This window comes from Halichoeres trimaculatus, unplaced genomic scaffold (genome assembly GCF_033239565.1).
Source record: "Halichoeres trimaculatus isolate MK-OKI-2021-1 unplaced genomic scaffold, fHalTri1.1 fHalTri1_scaffold_8, whole genome shotgun sequence".
Lineage (NCBI taxonomy): Eukaryota > Metazoa > Chordata > Actinopteri > Labriformes > Labridae > Halichoeres > Halichoeres trimaculatus.
This window is the reverse complement of record NW_027437186.1, coordinates 25,563,744-25,583,624: the sequence shown is the minus strand read 5'-3', so window position 1 is coordinate 25,583,624 and position 19,881 is coordinate 25,563,744. Positions and strand designations below refer to the sequence as shown.

General features: G+C 39.7%; 1 protein-coding gene across 1 annotated transcript in view; it reads left to right on the top strand.

Annotated features, from left to right (window-relative positions):
* The window catches only part of LOC141794757 (protocadherin-15-like), a 262,295-nt gene that overhangs the window by 136,864 nt on the left and 105,550 nt on the right, over window positions 1-19,881 (top strand). Inside the window, exons 13-18 of the mRNA XM_074675236.1 lie at window positions 4,389-4,595; window positions 7,617-7,751; window positions 13,363-13,512; window positions 16,196-16,389; window positions 17,332-17,464; window positions 17,760-17,839. Of these exons, the coding sequence (XP_074531337.1) occupies window positions 4,389-4,595; window positions 7,617-7,751; window positions 13,363-13,512; window positions 16,196-16,389; window positions 17,332-17,464; window positions 17,760-17,839 (899 nt within the window). The remainder of the gene's footprint in view (window positions 1-4,388; window positions 4,596-7,616; window positions 7,752-13,362; window positions 13,513-16,195; window positions 16,390-17,331; window positions 17,465-17,759; window positions 17,840-19,881) is intronic.

Below are 19,881 nucleotides of genomic sequence, written 5' to 3'. Positions count from 1 at the left end.
CTGCTTTAATTTAGCATGATAGAGCATGATTGTCTTTATCAAGAATAAGCTCACAGTAAAATATTGATTTCCTGTCACTTCAGCACTTTGCTTTAATTAAACATCTCAATTCTGCTTTTCTTTTTTCAATGTTTATGCACCACACAAAGTTGAAGTCATATCCGACTTAAGCATACACCCGTACCCTCTCCTCAAAGATAACCTTAGTCCTGGAGGCCATTAACCTTATCTTCTGCTGCTTTTGGAGTTGGGGCTGAAAAAGATGTTATGATTTATGGACTTAGCAGGAGGAATCGGCTGCTGCGCTCTTGTGAATCCTAATTTAAAGCGGAGTCAGGGATTACCTTCGTGCTGCTGGTGCAGAGCGGCAGAGCAGATGAACTCTCCATCCACCCATCACTAACCTCCAGATACCTTTGAGTGTTGTGTAACGTGCTGTTTACCGGGATGGCTGTGGAGCAGGGAGATGATAGGAAGAGCTGATTTCCACCAGAGGAAAGAGGCGAGGAGAGATTGATCAGATGAGAGGCGTTTTGCATTTCTGCGGGAGGATCATGTATTGCTTGAGGAAGGGAGACAGTTCAAAGAAAGAGCAAGAAAATACTGAGTTAGATAGAGAAATATGTGTGGAGTCTGGCAGAGGTCTTATCTACCTGATTCATGGAGGAGGAGGAACCATTGCTCAAGGACTCAGAGGGGGAGTAAAGTGAAAATTAGACTCTGGTATCTTGAGAGTTCTCTGATTCAGAAGAGTATAAGTTGACTTCAGGAGATAATTAATGACTATTTAAAGACTCCGCATAAATATCTGACTATGTAAACATAGGTCTGGATGTTGGTATCACAAGCACCTTCTTACATATGTAGTAATTTTGAAGTGCCATATCAGCAGGCTTTGGCATATGCAGAAAAGGTAATCTTATGGAGAGCAAAAGCAGGCAGATGCAGTTTTCTGTAATCTGTGGTGCAGAACACAATTGGTTCCAGATTATAAGTTTTATCTTGAGCAACAAATCTGGTCAATATTTTTGTTCCAAAATCCATTCCTGGGATACATCAGAAATTATAAACCAGCTGCTTTCAACAAACTGACATTATAAAAGCTGTTTTCTTCCCCCCTTCAAGACCAGACAGAGCTTGGAGTTTTAGTGTTTAGAAATATGCGTTATCATTTTGTTATTTTGGTAAAATGAAGGCCAGTAAATCAGCAGTAAATGAAAGTTAAAAGAAAAAAAAAAGTAGCCCTGTGATTGACTGGCAACCAGTCCAGGGTGTACCCTGCCTCTCGCCCAATGACAGCCGGTATAGGCGGTTTAGAAAATGATTGAATGAATGAATGAATGAATGAATGAATAAATGAACAAATGAATGAATAAATGAATGAATCAATAAAAGTTTAAAAAAGCATAAACTATTACAAAAAAAACCCATTCCTCTTTTGACTTAAAAAAAAAGCGCAAAGCCTATCATTCTACTTACAGTGAAACTAAGACTAATGTGTTACCTGAAGACCTGGCAAAGCTTGCAGTTATATTGTTTATAAATGTGCACTGTTTCGTTGTTATTTCAGCTGACTTAAGACCCGTCAGCTACAGGCACTATTCCTGTTGTTACTTCACTCTGTCAAAATAAACCCAAGTGAAGCCTGATGTTCTGCTGACAGTGAAACTAAAACTCAGCAGAAGCAGATTAACAGGTGCTACTTCGGAAGATATTATTAACGAATAGAAGAACACTGTTTATTTTGAACCCAAATCTGGAGGAGGGGCATTATGCTTCATGCTCAATCTGAACATAGGGTTGCTTATCGCATTGTTAATTATAAAACTATGTAGTGCGCAGAGGGGGAAGGTCCTGGCTGGATGTAATTTATTGCAACCCTACTGGCCCCACAGGAATGGCTGAAAATCTGGCATTTGTTATCTGATACATTTATGGTAGTCAGATGATAGCCAAGGGTCCCAGGATTGGGAAATAATGGTAATGATAATGGTCCAGCATGAGCATATTTTAGAAAACACATCTGTTGTTGTTTACAAGTCATGATTTAGCCTAATGGAGCCATACCAAAGAAGAAAACAAGGATGAAATGAAGACAAGTGACAAAGGTGGATGGAGAGGAAAAAAAGTCTGATTAAAAGGGGAAAAATGAAGCAAGGAGATGGAGAATAACACGTTAAGGATGATGGAGTCAGGAAAAGAGAATGAAGACTGACTGATAAACAGTGACTTTTTAGTAGAAGTGAATCTCCTGCAGGCTATGTGTGCTGTAGCAGCGGAGCGCGGGTCATTTAGCACTGCCTCCCAGAAATAGGGACACCGCTAAAGAGCTAAATCACCAGGGAACACTGTAATCCCACACCCCGTCTTTTCTCCCTCGCACAAAAAAATGAGTGTGTGAATGTCGAGAAAAGGGGAAAACACACACACTCTGTCTGTCAATGACAGCACCAGTCCCTGGGGTGTGAATGTGAGGAGATTGGATCATTGGGCCAGCACAGTGCGGGTGTTCTTTATTATCGCCTCGATAGGGTAAAAAGATAGAAGATGTTTCTGAATGATAGGCTGGTATAACATAGTATGGATAACAATAAAAGTAGGTGTAAACCTTTCAGCTTGGTGTTCTAAGTCTTCAGACGTGCTAGATGTGCCTGTATCTATAGTTTACACTAAGACCATGAAAAGAAATTTAAGATTTTTGTAGCCCTTTTCAAGTTAGCATTTAGCAGTAATGTATTTCTTTGTCATACACAGAACTCTCCAGCACAAGTGAGGTGAAATCAAGGTTGTTTGCATTATTATTTCCAGGTCATAGCTCAAACCCATGACATCCCACTCCTTTTCTCCATCTGTGTTTTTAAAGCATGATGTTTCTGAAGCTTCCTACTGTGGGGCCCAGTGTTGACACATATATTCAGTAAAGGAAAGAGTACAGTGACAACCTAACCAGAACAAATTGGTTTGATTTGGTGTCATGGGGTTGCTGTGGGATGCAACTTGTGTAAAGGTAAAGATTTGAACGGGCTTATAAGGCTTTGAACAACTATTTACTACTTTGACTATTTTTGTCCAATCTGTTGAAGCCAAAATAAAAAGCAAGCCCTTACTCAGCTTTCCAACAGCCATCATGCATCATTTCTGCAGGATCCAGAACCTTTTTGGTTTGTCCTTTCATTTGTTTTTGTTTTGTTTCTTTTTCAAAATTTAAGATTATCTAATTTAGCAACCAAACCCTTGCTAATTTCCATATTATATTCTTATATTCTCAGTTATGAGATTTAATGTTAAAAGATATGAAAAGTCATTGAACTACAGGTTTAATGAAGAATTTGCATCTTGGATTTTATTCAAGCTCCTGTGAGGAACTTTCTGTTTGTCTTGAATTTGGTGACGTGGACACAATGTTTATATTTTATACAGTCTATTGGGGTAACCAATGTTTCTCTTAAAAAAATGATTTTGCTCAAAAAAAGTTCGAATAAATATGATTTTAGCAGTCTACTGCACTGTAGCAATGAAATTTGAAATAATTTTAAACCAACAGATCCAACAATGGAGAGAAAACATTGATGTCTGTGGCATACTGATTTGCTCAGTACAACAAAACTCATGTTTCAAGTTTAGAAATTATATGTTTTCCTGTTTTATTGATCTCTGAGATGTTATTTTATAACAAATTACTTATTTCATCAGTAAACTTGCAGAACTTCTAGGAAGGTGAATGTGGTTCAATACTTGTCATGCTTTTGTGGTGACACCATTTGACATTTTGAGGGGACTGATTCTTTAACTGGTAAAAAATAGTAGAATTGTTATATTAAAAATACAATGCAAACTACCCATTTGAACATACATCTCACATGTTTTGACAATTTCGGGCATATTTTTTTTTTAATTCCAGCTTTGAGGCAAACATAGACAGTATATAGACCCATGTAGAGTACAGATTAATTAGTGTGCACATTAAGCTCTAAAGACCAGTGCTTGCTTGCTAGTTAATTGGTTAATTCGAGCCCTGACTCAGTTAGATAGTAATGTTTCCATCAAACCTCCATCTATCGTTGGTCACTCATTTAACAAAGTAGCAGGAGCCACTAATTACTGTCTCTCCCATACAAATTATAGTATTTGCATTAAGTGCTCTGGTAATTACTGAGGTCTAATCCTAAGTGGACCCCTGATTAAATTTAGCCAATGTAGCTTTTTGTAATTGAAATGACGCTCTGAGAAATTAAGCCTTTCTGTCCCTTTGCCTGGCAGAGTTAGGACAACATAGTGTGTTACTCTCATTATCTTACCATTCATTAGTGCTTCTTAATACATCTGCAACAGACTAATCTAACGTTGAATATGACTTTTACTTTCTTTTGTTGTTCTTCTTTGTCCAGGCTGAACAGGACAATGGCCATCCCCTCCCCGCCTATACTGACCTCATTATCGAAATCTTGGATGAGAATAACCAGGCGCCATATTTCCAGTATGCCACCTATCAAGGCTACGTGAGCGAGTCCTCTCCTGTCGGCACGACTATCTCAGCCAGTGCAAACCTCACAGCTCCCCTGGGAATCATTGCTCTGGATAATGACATCGAGGAGGTAGACAGAAAGACAGCATCTTCATCAGCTTATGCTCACTGCTGCTTCCACATTACACACTTCCACCCATGCATGTCTGCACACAGAAACAAAGCGCCTGAGTGCATTGAGTAAATATCAATTAAAGGTGCACATCAATGTTGTATGCTCATTGAAACTTCATGCATCATTTTTCCTGCTTTATTCTTTCCCTTCTGGTAGCTGGATCCTGGTGAAACACCTGTAGGTAAAAGGGTTGCTTTGGGTGCCGTGACACACACACACAGACATACACTTACAAACTCACGACCACACGCACTCTGTGAAGTAGGGATGTCCCAACGCTCCTAATCTCTGTCGATAATCCTCTTATTATTGAATATCTTGTGATTCTAAGATAATCCAATATTAAGTATTTTAAGGTTTTCTTGCATAATAGAGCTGTACAGAGAGCTCATGGTGCTATGTCTCACAAAATCTTCATATTAACAGTATCATGGTGTTTGGTCACAGATTGGATCAAAGAAAGGGAAAGAAGGAGACAAAGTGTAGTTAATTCCCCATGAGTCTTAATGTGTCACATCCTCAATTTGCCGTTTTACCATAATTGCTGTATTTTATCTAAAATAAGAACAGCCAGATAAATCTGAAGAGCATCCACATATGCACCCAGTAGGATAAAAGATGGGTGTTTATTTCAGCTGTAGATGCATCCGTAGCACACATGTTGTGTAAGTCACAAGCAAAACAAAAGCATTTAACTGTATTTTGGGATTATGTCCTCAGTTTTTTTAACCCAGCATTGTGTTTTAAAGGGGGGTTTGTGTAATATGGGACTGGTCGCTAGAAAATGTTACAACCATTATGAAACTGAATTTTATTGTAAGCACCTGTCAGCCAGCTATAAGCGAAGGTCCTATTGACCCGCAGTAGCCTGGTATATATATCTGTGTAAAGGGCAGTGCTACAGTATGTACAGTGGACTGGATGATTTTTACAATTATAGAATGGATGTCTAACATGCTTGCATACAGCTTCCTGTCTGTATTGTGGCAACAAATGCATTGCAATTCTGCACTCACATTAGGATGTATTGATAGTAAATCTGTTGCACCCCCTTATTGTCTTTAACTTCCAGTCCAGGGTTTACGTGCATGCCAAACCCTGGGGATTGATCCATGCAGATCACGGCTCAACAATGATCCGTTGTACCACTACAGAGCAGCATGGTTAATAGCGTCAATTAGGCCTACCTCGAAATCAGTGAAGCAAATTCAATTAAGGGATTTGACTGCTTTAAAGCTTCGCAACACAGCTGTAATTGGTTTCTTACAAAATTTAATACAGCAGTGTTGTGGAAACTTTGCAGTAGAGGAAAGTGAGTGTGGAGCTGTTGATTCAGAAAATTTGAAGGTTAAGCACATTTATTTGATATTTGGTGTACTAAAAGAGTACTTACTTTGTGGCAGCTGAGTAGGGATGTTGGTTTCATTAAAAAAAGAGTGAAGAGACAAAAGTTAAGTGCCTACAAGATTATTTCCTTTTTAAGCCATTTCTGCTGTTTCAGATTAGATACACATAATTTGGACTTAAAATTCACCTGCTTATTTTTTCTCCTGTTTTTTTGTCCACTATACAAAGGATTAGAAATGTGGTGGAGTTCTTTCTGCTAAAATGTTGCATTGACATTTTCAATAAGTATCTACAAACAAAAGACCAGAGTTAGAGCTTTTTTTCAGCATAAAAGCCATTAACAGTTTGAGCCCTATCCTGCAAAGTGGCTCGGGACATCCCCACTGCTATTTCATTCATCACTTTGTGAAAGTTCAAAACAAACTAAACACTTATCACTGCTGGAGATGTCCTCGTTGGACAATTATCAACTGTTTAACTTTACTCTGTAGGAAAATATTGTGAGATCTAGATCTAGTGTGTTTTCATTCTTTGCTATGTAGTTTATTCATAAATGTTGAGTTAACTACCAAACAGACCTCCAGAAATAACTGGTGTGTGTGGATAACTCAATTTGAAATATTCTATACTAATGAGGTGTGTGTGTTTGGAGTGATCTGCTGTGGTGTGCTCTCTTTCTGCTTCTCAGAATAAATGCTTGGGACGTGCTTTCTGCAGTTTTTACTCCAAAACTGCAATTATTTTCTTGAATGCCAACTTCATTCCTTCAAAAGATTGAGTGATGAATTAATGTCAAACCAAGGTTGTTGTTCTTTTCCTGGCAAATTCATTTCACTCATTTAAAAAGCTGTTGATTTTCTCTGTGCATGCCTTTGTGTTTTTGCTGTAACTGCTTAAGAAGTTTGTGATATTTTCAAGACTTAACGCACACCGTCGCACACAAAGCCAACACAAATGATTACTTCCTTTAGTGCATCGTGACAAATATCCCTTTACTCTGCTCTGGAGAAGATTAACAAATCAAAGAGGAGTGGGAACAGAGATAACAGGATCAATAAGCCACCCAGTCCTAATGTTTACCAAACTCTCTTAAAAGGACTCATTGATGGACGTGAATCGAAGTCGACTCGCAGCAACGGACCACGATTGACTTCAGGTTTATTTGTTAACACAGTCTCTCCACAGTAGTGGTGACACATCTTTGTTAAATGACTCTTTTGAGAGAAAAAAAAAACAGCTTATTTGGCACCCGCCACTCTACACAAAAGCTGTAAAACCAATATTTTTTAACAACTGCATAATGTGGTCTATATTTCCTTTAAAATGAAACAGAGGCAAAAATTGATGTGCAATTTTTTTTAACAGAAGTAATTTCCTCTTGTTTCTGTTTATTAATAGACATGTAGAAAAGACATTGGCTTTTTTACTTTATTCTCAGTTTCTCTCTCCATTGTTCTTGAAGACACATGAGGGACCTGCCAGCAGATTGCTTTTTCAACTCTTTGGCGGACCAAAATGTACTGTGTGATGGGTTTTCTCAGTGCCCACAGCAGTGGCCCTGGAAGAGCAGATGAAACACCCAAGTCTCCATGGTAACATGTCTCTTTTTGTGCATCTCTCTGTTTGAAGACCAAAGACCCCATGGTGAAGATAACCCTGGATGAGTACACTGCGGTCTTTGGTCTGACCCCGACTGGGATAATCCGCTACCTGAGGCTCCTGAAACCTGTGGACCGGGAGAAGCAGATGGTGTATACATTCACGGTAGGTCTCAAACTCAGCATTAGTACCTGCATGACAGCACCAAAGCCCTGTGACCTACATCCCCTATGCTAAGTGTAATAATAGAAGACATGGGTCAGGCCTATACCATGAGGTACATGGAGATACAGAGCTGACCTGACACTTTTGGGGCATTCACCATTTTCACATGGTGGCCCTTTCTCCTCTTATGTCACACTGAGGGTTGAAAGTTCAGGTGCTATTTTTTCATTGTACTGCTTTGTTTTAGGTTGTATGTGAATTAATGTGGAGTATTTAATGAATCAAACACTCAGCACCTGTGTGTTGTTAGCTTCTGTCTGTCTGAGGTAAGAGACATGTTCCTTAAACACAGACTATGGTCTCATTTCCTTCCAAATTTCTCCTGTTACATCAGAGATAAATACTGAAAAATGAAATAATTTAGAAGACACTAATAGCTGAAATACACCAGATGTATCATCTCACACTAGATCTGCTCTGTTGTAGCCCACTTGTGCCTAGTCTGACAGGTTGCAGCCATCCTATTTTTGCTGGATGCTGGAGCTGTGACGTGTCAATTCACTGTAGGGGAGATCAAGCGGGACAGGAAGTCGTGCATGGAAACTACCTAAAAACACCCTATTCACTTTCAAAATAAAACAGACTGTGTCAAAACCAAATCACATTTAGCTTGACTATGACAACAAACTGATGAGCAGAGCCAGACCAGGAGTCAGGTCTGAGGCTTTACACCTCAACATGAACAAAGAGAGGCCTATCAACAGAGTGGGAAGTGTGGAAACTCCTTGGTCTTACGACTCCAGCTGTCTGTCAGTCATGCAGCTTGCCAGACTGAACACACAGCTGGTGTGAGTTGACGAATGCAGTCAACACACAATGGAGTGAAGCCGGAATGCAGACGTATCTGGTGGATTTGAGGCATAAAACTAAAACACTTAATACCAGTAACATTGCAGTCTAGCATTATTACTGCTTCCCACACCGTGTGACACAAAAGAAAACACACTCTGTGAATATGGCCTTTGTATAAGTGGTCAAATAGCAATACTTCTTACAGCATGCTTACTGTTTGTTCACCTGTAGGAAATTTTTGTATGTATTCTAGAAACTCAAAGCCAGAATCAAAAGCCCAAGGAAAAAAGAAAACAACTTAACAGTGCAGCACAAAGAACATCAGCTTTAAGAAAACAAAAACTCAATAAATCAGAGGCAAATAAAAAAAACAGATTCTCCACTTTGACAGCACAGTGAGGCAAAAAGAAACCTGCTGTGACTACAGAAAACCAATAAATGCCAAAAGGCTTCAAGTTGTACAGATCATGGGGAGATTTAGTAGGGGAAATTAAAATCTGATAAGTACTTCCGGCATTAGCCTGTGCTGTTGTTGTGTATATTTTCCTCCAAGAAGTCCCTTGTTTCTTTCTCTGTATTTTGAAATGATGAGTTAGTTCACAACACTTTACGTTTTTTCAATTAGGATGTGAGTCACTCACTCTTGAACTCTTTTGGAGATGACACACTTCAGTAATGTGAGGAGAAGACGGGCATACAGTCAGTGGGTTCTTCCTAAAATTCTGAATTAGTGTTTAAGTTTAGGAATCAGGACTGTTGATGTCTGCTCTACTGTACTATTACAATGCACAGACCATTCCCAGCAGAGGGGGAATGCTAGTTTCTGAGATTTTGGGAACTGTCAAACTTTTAACTTCTTGTTAGTATCACACAATAATGTTATTTGTTGTTAGCATAAGATAAACATGAAATCAAATGACTTTTTGATGGTAATTGATTATGGTAGGTCAATGCACTCACATGACAGTACTCATTTTGGGGGGGAATGTGTAACTATTTCCATCCAGTGCGTTTTTTGCTTTTTTTTTTGGAATTTAAAAACTTTGAAATCAAACAGTGAGTTCTGGGTGAGAAAGTATTCCAGGAACTCCAGGAGTTAGCAACTGGGTTGGTCTGGACCACTGTAGACACTGAGATGTAACACTGAAGGTAAAGAAGATATACTTTTGTTAATCCTACTGGGGCAAACTCAATTTTTTACTCTGAGTGGATCATGCTATGTTTACATACACATGCACAAACAGCACTTTGCAAACAGACATCTGCACTGATGGAGAGTGCTCAAGGGCACCTTGACAGTGCTCAGAAAACTGTAACGATATCTCTACAGCTATCAGCTCAGTTTCCAATTTTTGGTCCATGTTAGGACTTGAACCAGCAACCCTCCACTTGCCAAACTAAGTCCCAGTAGACTGAGTCACTGCTGCCCCTGTACCTTCAGCAGGTTGACCCTTTTTTGCCCCTCCTTATCACCAGTTTTTTTCATCTGCTTAGGTTTTTTCCATTAATGGCCATTAAAGTTTGCTTGGTAGTTCGACATTAAGGCTCTTAAATGCTGGTTTTATTTCTTGTATATATGTGCTTAGAAAGCTTTTAGGCTCAGGACCATTCTGACATTCTGCATTACACTAAAAGCTGGAGCTGTGTGTCTCTCCTTTACAATGTGGTTCTGTTCAATACAGTGCACTTTTAGATTTCCATAGCTTCTTTCGCAGTATTGTTCACTCCAGCTCGCTGAGGCACTCTGTGCGTCAGTGTCTCTGACCAGGTTAAAAGATAGTGCTCAACATTTTAAAAATACAGACTTTCTGTACATTAGATGTTAGAAACCTTTAAAGGGGGATATTATAAAGGTGTGAAACCACTCTACCAGAGCTACATCTGCATTCTGAGCTTTGCACTTCATAAAAAAAGCATCTCCACACTGACAGTTATGGATTATTTCATCCATAGCCCATCAAGGCTGTGACAGTGCATGGGTTTTACCGCTCACACAATTAACAACACCACTGACAATCTTGTTGAATTCAGGATAAAAAAAGGGTTGCAGCAGTTTGTTGTCATTTTGCCATGGAACAGCATTTTTTATCGGCAGCTATAGAAAGATGCAGTGAACATAGCATTGTGGAATTACTTGCGATGCTAACATAACCGTTATATTGGGGAATTTTGAGAGGTGAGCATTGAGGCAGTTCATTCTGCTGGCTTTTAAGAAGTCAATATAAATGTGCTCCAGCTTAGTACTATTATGTTCTATAGCCTTTTTAAGTGAAATTACCTGTAAAATAAAAACCCAGCAGGTAACTCTTACCATAAAGTCTTTATACTGTGAGGAGAAAAGGCAAGAGCAGCCAGAAATGAGAAAGTTATGAATGAAATAGCAGGAATGGGTGCTAAACTTTGAGAGTGAAAAAAATCAGACTCAGTCTTGATCTGAAGTCATGCTGCTGAATTGAGGGGTGATTGCAATCACCATTTAAAGATTTTTGCATTTAAGTTCAGAGGCTTTAGAAGGGAAAGAGGGAGAGATCTTCCTGTGTTGATCGATTCAAACATAGAGACAGACTGGGGATATCTTTTTCTGAAGGAAGACCTTGGACAGGCAGTTCACAGACAAAGGATACAGTGAAAAGTCTGTTAGGCTAAAAGCACTTTTTGTTATACAGTTAAGAAGTAAACCCCTCTGACATGGAAAGGGTTTCTTTAACATGAGAAAGTTTCACTGTAAGTCACTGTCCCTATGGTCAGAAACATGTTTCTTACTTGACTGTCACACAACTCAGTTCAGCTGCTGTTCAAGTCCACATTCTTGACATGCCTTTAAAGATCACCTTGACAGTGCCCAGGAAACTATGCTGACATCTCTCCAGCTATCAGCTCAATTTCAATTGCTAAAAAAATATAAAAGAGTTTAATGTTTAACAAGAAGTTTGCATGAATATTTTAATCTGGACGCGTTAAGCAAAAAAAGCAGAAGGTGATAAAGGCATAATGCAATACTCAAAACCCAGTGGTCATCTCATTGCAGCTAAACTTTGGAAACTAATGTTTTTCAACAGGGAAAAACACTGATTTCATTTCCCGAGCTTCTTGTTTAGAGATTCAAGACACTGATTGGGAAATCTTGACCAGATCCTTCGTTGCTGACTACTGGCTACAACAAACTTACATCATTTTCTGAAGTCGTGTTGTCGTCAGGTTCATGGATTGGCCAAATCACCATATTAAGCATGATGTAGTGTGACTTTTTTTTTTTAATTAAACCTTGAGAGCTGTTAACTTGTATGTGTAAAAAGGTTGTATTCAAGCATTTTTCTTCAGTCATCAATTTTCTGAACATGTTTTGATAGCACAAACCAATGAAACAGGCAGCATAATTGTGTTTCATTCACTTTTCACTGGGACATTCTAACCTCGAGGACCTCTCTCCTTTTCAACCCTACGAAAAGTCAATTATTGTGTATTGGCCTCTGAAGACTGCCAAATGCCTGTGACCTGCACAGTGCTGTGCCTGAACGCCTCCTAAATAGACACTGACAGAGGACCAAAGCTGCTGGAGTCCTGCTCTCTGTCAGCCCCTGAAAACAAGTGTTTAATGGCATAATAATAACACAACAGTTAAAATGGGTCAAAACTCAAATCAACAAATGGAGAAAGATTTTAATCGGAGGCATTATCAGCCATTACAAATGGATGCTACTCTGAGTTTTCACTAGAAGCACATTAACATAATGTTTACCAGATAACAGCATGGAGGCTTTGAAGGTTAGGCTTTTTGCTCCTCTGACGATGATGTTATTTGGAAGGTTGTTATTGAGAGGAATCTTGTCTTTGGGTAAATGCTAGCATCAAATCAATTTTATAATTACCCTCCAAGTCCTGGCCTGGAAGGGGAGATGCACCCTGATCCAATTTAGATAAATATCAGCCTTCGAAGATTATATTGTTTGTGTTTTGTTTCATTCCGTACTGTGTCTGTGAGAGAGGGGTAAAGGGGTGAAAAAGCAGACATTCCTTTGTTTACAACTGTTTTCTCTCTGTGTTTTTGTTCATATTCATGTGTCAGTGCCTGCACACGTGTTTGTGTCTGTTCATTCAGTTGTGATGACTCAGTAAACCCAAATCTACTTTTCCCCTTTGGCTCACCAAAATTGTCTGACATCTCTCTCCCGAGGCTGTTTGGAGAACAGAAACACTACTTGATGGGAGAGAAAATAGCTGTTGTGGCGTATTATATCACGTGTTTTTGATCAACACCTTTCACTGTGAGTGTTTAGCTGCTCCTAAAGGCATCCTCCCGATGTATATTACAGCAGATAACCAGCATGACATGTCATTTCTAGTTCAGTGCTAAGAGCAAATTTTAGAGGGGAAAAACCAATTTCCTGCATAGAAACATGCATTTCTTGCTGCTGCCACAGTTGTTGTTTGGAACTCATCTCTCCTGCACTTCATTTGCTGTTTTACTGAGTCCATTTTCTTTCTCCTTTGCCAAGTATTCAATATCAGGGCTGCCAGGGACAAATAAACATGCAGTTTACTCAGTTTGTAAGCTGTCCTTTAAGGGAGGCTTTATGCAAGGTTTTTCTCCTCCCCTGTGAATTAAAGTGAGGTATGGAGTATTCCACTATAAGAACCTCAACAAATGCTTGATTTGGAATATGATAAACAAATATTTTTGTGATTTCTCTAGCTTAATATTTGTTTCCTTTCTTTAGATTCTTCATCTGCAATCTGTATCTCTTTCTTGTCACAACAGATGGTAGCATCAGACGGCGTCCAGCAAAGCAGCCCAGTTACTGTAAACATCCTGGTCATTGATGCCAATGACAACACACCCACATTTGCCGAGGTTTCCTACAGCGTTGAAGTCTTTACAGACATGCAGCCAGGCGAGACGGTGCTTCAGGTAATCAATCCAGCAATCATTCTTTTGCCTTTCCTACTCTCTTTCTTTTAGTCTCTTTCTCTGACACTTCGCTTTTCTCCTCTGTCTCCGTCCCCATCAAACAAAATCTCCCCCACTCACACACACACAGACACCCGTTCTTTCATGCTCAAAGTGAATAAGCACAACAATCCAGTGTATTGTGTCGACAGGCAAATCTCTGGATCTGTTCCCGCCTTCTCATCTGCAGGCATAACAGACCAGAGAGAGTTTCTCACTGTCTCCTGAAACCTTTTTTTCCCAGGAGAGATCAACTATCATGACCGAAGGAAACAAATCCCCCACCCCAAAAAATCCAATTAACCCTTTAAAGCAGGGATGTCAAACTCGTGCCATGGAGGGCCAAGAGGCTGCAGGTTTTCCTTCCAACCAAACACTACACCAGCTGATTCCACTTATTACCTCACCTTCAAGCAGAGAGCAGGGACTAATCAGTGGAACCAGCTGGTGAAGTTTTTGGTTGGAAAGAAAACCTGCAGCCTCTTGGCCCTCCATGGCACGAGTTTGACATCCTTGCTTTAAAGTCTCCAGATCTGCATTGTAATTTCTCTGAGAATCTTCAAATGTTTAATATCTTTATAATTAGGACTGGCTAAATGAATGGCCAAGTGACCAGGGATGGATGGCATTTCAGATTAATTAATTCCAATTGTACATCCAAAAGCCATCATAAAGAGTATTTTATTTATTCATTTTATTCCCAAATTAAGACCCTGGTAAGAGTTGCTTCATGTTGTTAATATTAATTTTGAACTGTTTTGAAATGCAAAATAATAGAGATTTAGATATGGTAACAATGCGATTAGAGAGGGTGCAGAATGTGCTTTAAACTGTCCCTCTGGTACCCTGTAGTAGCTTTACATGTTTTACTGCTTAAAAAAAAATCCCTGTTTTTCTCACACTGGTGTTTTAGAAAACTGTTATTTCACTCTCTTTTTGAAATACTTCATTTTTGTTGCTGTCTCTTTAAGGCCCCTTGCTCCACAAACCTCTTTTCTCTCTGATTGGCTAGCCTTCTGGAGGCCTATATAGAGGCTGAGCTATGAGCAGACCTCGGTGTTTGTCCAGCGTGTGACAGTATGACAATATGTAAATGTTTGATGGTGCGCACACTGCAAGAAAGGGTATCCAGCGTTATTATTTTATATACATTTAAAATATGGGAAGGCATAATACCCCCTCTTTAATCTTGATCATAATATAGAAAGCCAATCTTTGACACTTTGACACGTTACAGTCTTAGCATAAAGGCTGCGTAAATACAATACATGCACTTCATAAATTGATAAGTGTTGAAATCGTGCCAGAAATGACAACAATGACAACACAGTCTGACTTTTAACAGATCAGCTGCTGTTTTCTTCCCCTACACTCTACACTTTGGGGTTATACAGTAAAATAACATCTTCAATAAAATCTGTTTACACTGGACCATGTGAGAAAACATCTCTTTCTGCCATTTTGTGGCTGTTTGTTTTGGACACTGTGGCACATTCAACTCAAGACAGATGAAAGTCCTCTCTGTCACACACAAAATATTGTAATCTTTAGTTTTTGTAGCTTTTGTAAGATCAAACAGATAAAGATGCCTTTTATACTTGATTTCATTTGTGAACTGGCTTCAAAGGTCACGTTGATCTTTTCATGTCAGACATGCGCAGGACATGCACACACACAACACACAAACCAGCAAAAGCAAGCATCCATGCACATGTACATGTGTGTAAAGGGCATGCCAACACAGTCCTCAGAAACAATACATTTATAACCTCATTCTGCTAAATCTATTAATTTTTGCCATCCCTTTATTTCATTGTCTTGTATTTGGAAATTGGAACATGGTCTTTTCATCTTTGATCCATCTTCTTTGCACAGCCACTCCAAAAAATGTCAGATGCTGAGAAGGTCAAGTTTAATCTGCCTCAGAAAGCAGCCGTTTGGCCCTCCCTAAAATGAGGCCAGGGGTCACAGAGTGTCTGCTATGACCGCTTAACCAATTTTTATAAGCTGCAAGCCCCATGAGAATTTCTGCTGCAACAGGAGCATGAAAAAGAAGGTCTGGGCAGTTTGGATTAAAGTTTCAGGGCCTCAGAGATGTAGAGCCAACTACTGCATGAGGCTGCATAATTACAGGCAGCGGGATGCCTTGAATAATTAGCTTGAAGGAAATAGTGGGCTCCTCATTTATGTGACAACAAAGTTAGAAATGATATATTCATGTCGTATCTATGCTTTCCGAGAGAACTACTCTGCAGCTGTCGTTCCACAGTCTCCTGAAATGAAAGGTGGCGTGGAATTAATCCTTTTCAGCCCAAGTTTTATTGATGATAAAGGTCAGCAAACTACAATAACAAGGAGTAATGAGAGCACAGCTGGAAGGGAAGGATAACATCTTCATTCATTAAGCAAAGGTCATGTGTTCAGAAGATAATCATAAGGCACTAAAATTGTTTCTTCTGCAGGTCAGCGCCACTGAAGTCACTCACAAACCCCTGCTGAGAAATATTTCCTGCTTGATTGGTTGAGTGAGCATGTTGTTGGCAGCTGTGCAGAACTCACCCTGCACAACTACAGATAAAAGATACAAACAGAGAATTTGATATAATGTGTATCCATGTCTCCCTCCTCCCCTCTCTTCTTCCAGTTGACAGCAGCAGATGCTGACGAGGGCCTGAATGGTTTGGTGACTTATGAGATACTGGCCGGCGCCCAGGGAGACTTCATCATTAGTAATCGCACCGGTCGCATCACCGTGGCGCCGGGTGTCACTTTGACTGTAGGACGATCTTACGCACTGACTGTCAAGGCCTCTGACAACGCACCAGAGACCCAGAGGAGGTACTACACAGGAGCCTTGCATAAATGCAAGCCTACTTTAATATTGAACCCATTAGAATCAATAGTATGAAGATTTTGATATGTATCTCAGTCTGATGTAAAGCCATACTTTTTTTTACGAAGAAAAGACTTGATTTTAAGTTGTTGCAGAACTTGTGCAGTCACTTTCATTTTCATGTCTGCTGGGTATCAGCATGCACTACAAGCCTGACTACATCTAATATGTGCTCATAGCTTCTGAAAGGCACATTTTTACTGGATTATAAATTATTAAGAAAAAGAGAGAAAAATGATTTCTGAAAAGATGCTGAGAGTCTCACACTGACGAGATTCTGTGACGTGATGGTTTATCAGTTCCCAGTCTCTGTTTTCAAATTGAAAAGCAAAGAAATTATTCAGTGCAAAGCAGTGTGTTATCCTCAAGTAGATCACAATGAAATCCAAGAGGCCAGATATCTAGACCCTTCCTCGCACATTAAGCTAAGCCTGTCAGAGGGTCCAGGATTATACCGAGCTAAATCAAGCTGCAGACAAATGACCCCATGTGCTTCGTTAAATGGCTTTTGCACTGCACATGTCTGGATATGTTCACACATGGAACTTCAATATGAGCTTGTCTCACCTAATTAAATATGTCTAGATTGAGATCTCATCCTGTCCCTTTTTTCTTTGTGGTGTGAACAACTGGCTAATTTTCAGCATGCTAATTAAGGCTTGCATTTTATCTGACATTTCAGAATGAATTAAGGAACCCAAATCATACACGATCAGTTCTTTCTTGTTCTGTGATCAAACTTGACACAAGAGGATTGGTGTGGGATTATAAATTATGAATATTTTCCACCATGCTGTGGGCAAGATTCTTCAGCACTGCTGAACAGGTTGTCAAGGAGAAAGTGACGCTGTTGGTGGGCTGATGTTTGCTTCTCTTTCTGCTGCCAGGAGCTCCATCACGACGGTGTACATTGAAGTTCTGCCGCCCAACAATCAAAGCCCCCCACGCTTTCCCCTACTCACATACAGCCTCGAAGTCAGCGAGGCCATGAGGATAGGAGCCATTCTGCTCAATCTGCAGGTGAACCATGAAAAGCATACACTTGCTAAAGGCCCCACTGCACAAGAAATGTTCATGATGTATTCATTACGGGGCGATGATTTTCAACTTTTTGTGCACTGTTTATTGATTCATGTTTTAAATGCAACAAGAGCAACTCATATATTCTCCTTTTTCAGGCACATTTCACTCCAAAGTCTTGAGTTTCTTCACTCCACTTGAGCATCCTTGTTGCTCAGCTGTCATATCTCTTCGCCCTCAGCTTTAACAGAGCAGTATGATATTCAAGGTCCTGTTTCTTTTTTCCTTCCCCCAGGCCACAGACAGAGAGAATGACCCCATCACGTACCGCATCCTGAGCGGCGATTCACAGCAGGTCTTCAACCTCTCTGAAACGTAAGTAGTGATATTTTCAAACCTGACCTGCACATGAAATATTCTCACCAAGGCCAGCTTGAGATGGAAGGATGATTGTAGATATTTATATGGATGGCTGGGGAGGGTTGTTAATTATTGATTTACTGAGTTTAGCTACACATTTACTAACATTTTCATACTGTAAAGAGGAAGGTGGTATGTTTATTTTGGTCCTGCAGGAGGGTTTGCTCTGGTTTGGTTTTCTAAAATTCAATGTTATGTGTTACTGAAGGTCAACTGGAGACTGTAACAATTTTGTTGGTATAAATCATTGACTGCATATGGACGACATGCCTCCAACTTCACTCACTGCATGCAACAATGCTGTTGCGATGGGTGCTGACATTTTAAAGGTCTGTTGACACTCATCTGCTAACACTGAGGAGGTGGGGATGTATAGCCTCTACTGTAGCCGATATTGTGATGGTTATATGGATATTTCAACTTCACTTTTGGTGAGCTGGCATGCTGTACATATTTTACACGGGTCACTGTTGTGTTTAGACAAGCTGGTGCACCCAACTACTGAATGCAAACCAAACAAAATAAGCACAAAGACAGATTGTGTCAAACGGTTTTCTTCACCAAAGTTTTGTATCACATTTTTCCCCCTTCTGTTCCTTTAATATAAATATATATTTTTTAGCTTTTTGTGTTCATTTCATTCAGTTTTAGTGACTTTCATCATTTGAAATTTCACAACAAAATTGTTTTGTAGCTTTTGTTTCAACTATTTTAGACTCTGCTGTTATATTCTCTTCCTCGAAAGCACTTTGAGCTGCATGTTTTTACAAACGGTGCCAAATAGATAAAGTTGAGTTGAACTAAATAATGATAAATGGATAAATGCAAAAGCTTTTGCTTGTTAGAAGTCCACTTGTCTGAGCAAGCCCCTGGCCAGCGGTGATAGTTCTGCAAAAGCACTTTTCAAATGGCTGTTAAGACAACTACGCCATAGAAGTTTTCAATATCCCTTTGTGTGTCATGTTGCTCCCTCAATTGCAAAGGCTTTGTGAACAAATGATAAGCGTAGTCTTTCAAACAGGCCAGCAGGGTCTGACTATTATCATTAGATCCCCTCTTACACTGTGGCTGACACCCCTAGTGATGGTTGTTGGGAAGATGGAATGAAAAAGAAAAGAAAGTGCAGTCATGATGGTAAGGAGTACATGCTGACTTGCCAATTATTGACTTAGGCTGAGTTATTAGCCAATATGTGATGGCTGCTGGCTGTTGGCAACATCATGAATCCCAATTAAACTTGCAGAAAAGTATATGTTTTTGAGCTTGGGCTGTCTTGGTAGGTTGTTTGTGTTCGTGATATCCATGTTCTGCTAGACAAGGCAGTTTAATTGCAGAGGAGAGGCATAAAATCATAGATTTCCAACATTTTTAGCATAAAACCTAGAGTTTGGAAGGAAAAAAAACATTAATAGGGAAAAAAGAAAGTAATATGAGCGACATGGGAGGGATTCATCTCTTCTTTGACAAATGAGCATGCAATAAATGACACATAAAACAGGTACAACTGGTATCAGTCAACACGATGAACTGGAAGCATTATTTGTAGAGTGCTGAATTAATGTAAAACCAATGACACATATCGAAGACAAGAGGTTTCTTTTTATTCTGTGATTGCTATTTGCAAAAACAAACAGGAGTGGCTTCAGTTAAGCTGGCAAGGTATGATTTGAAGTGATAGACTCAGGACTCCTGATGAACATGTTGCAGCACCTAGAGGTGCTTCACCATGACTGGATTACTGATAGTAACAAAGAGTGACTGTTTCAAACCTTACAGCCATGAGATCAGTGCTGTGAGACAGAAATGAGGCAGACAGAAAACTGAAGAGCTTATGGAATGATCTTCAAAATACTGCTGGAGGCAGATCTTCATTGATCAGTACATCTGTGCGCTAGTGCCTCATGGCATACAGCTGGGACCCTTTCATGTTTTTTCACCTCTACCCCTCAAACAGTCTGAGTGTACCACTGCACAAGATGACTGGCCCACAAAGTGTT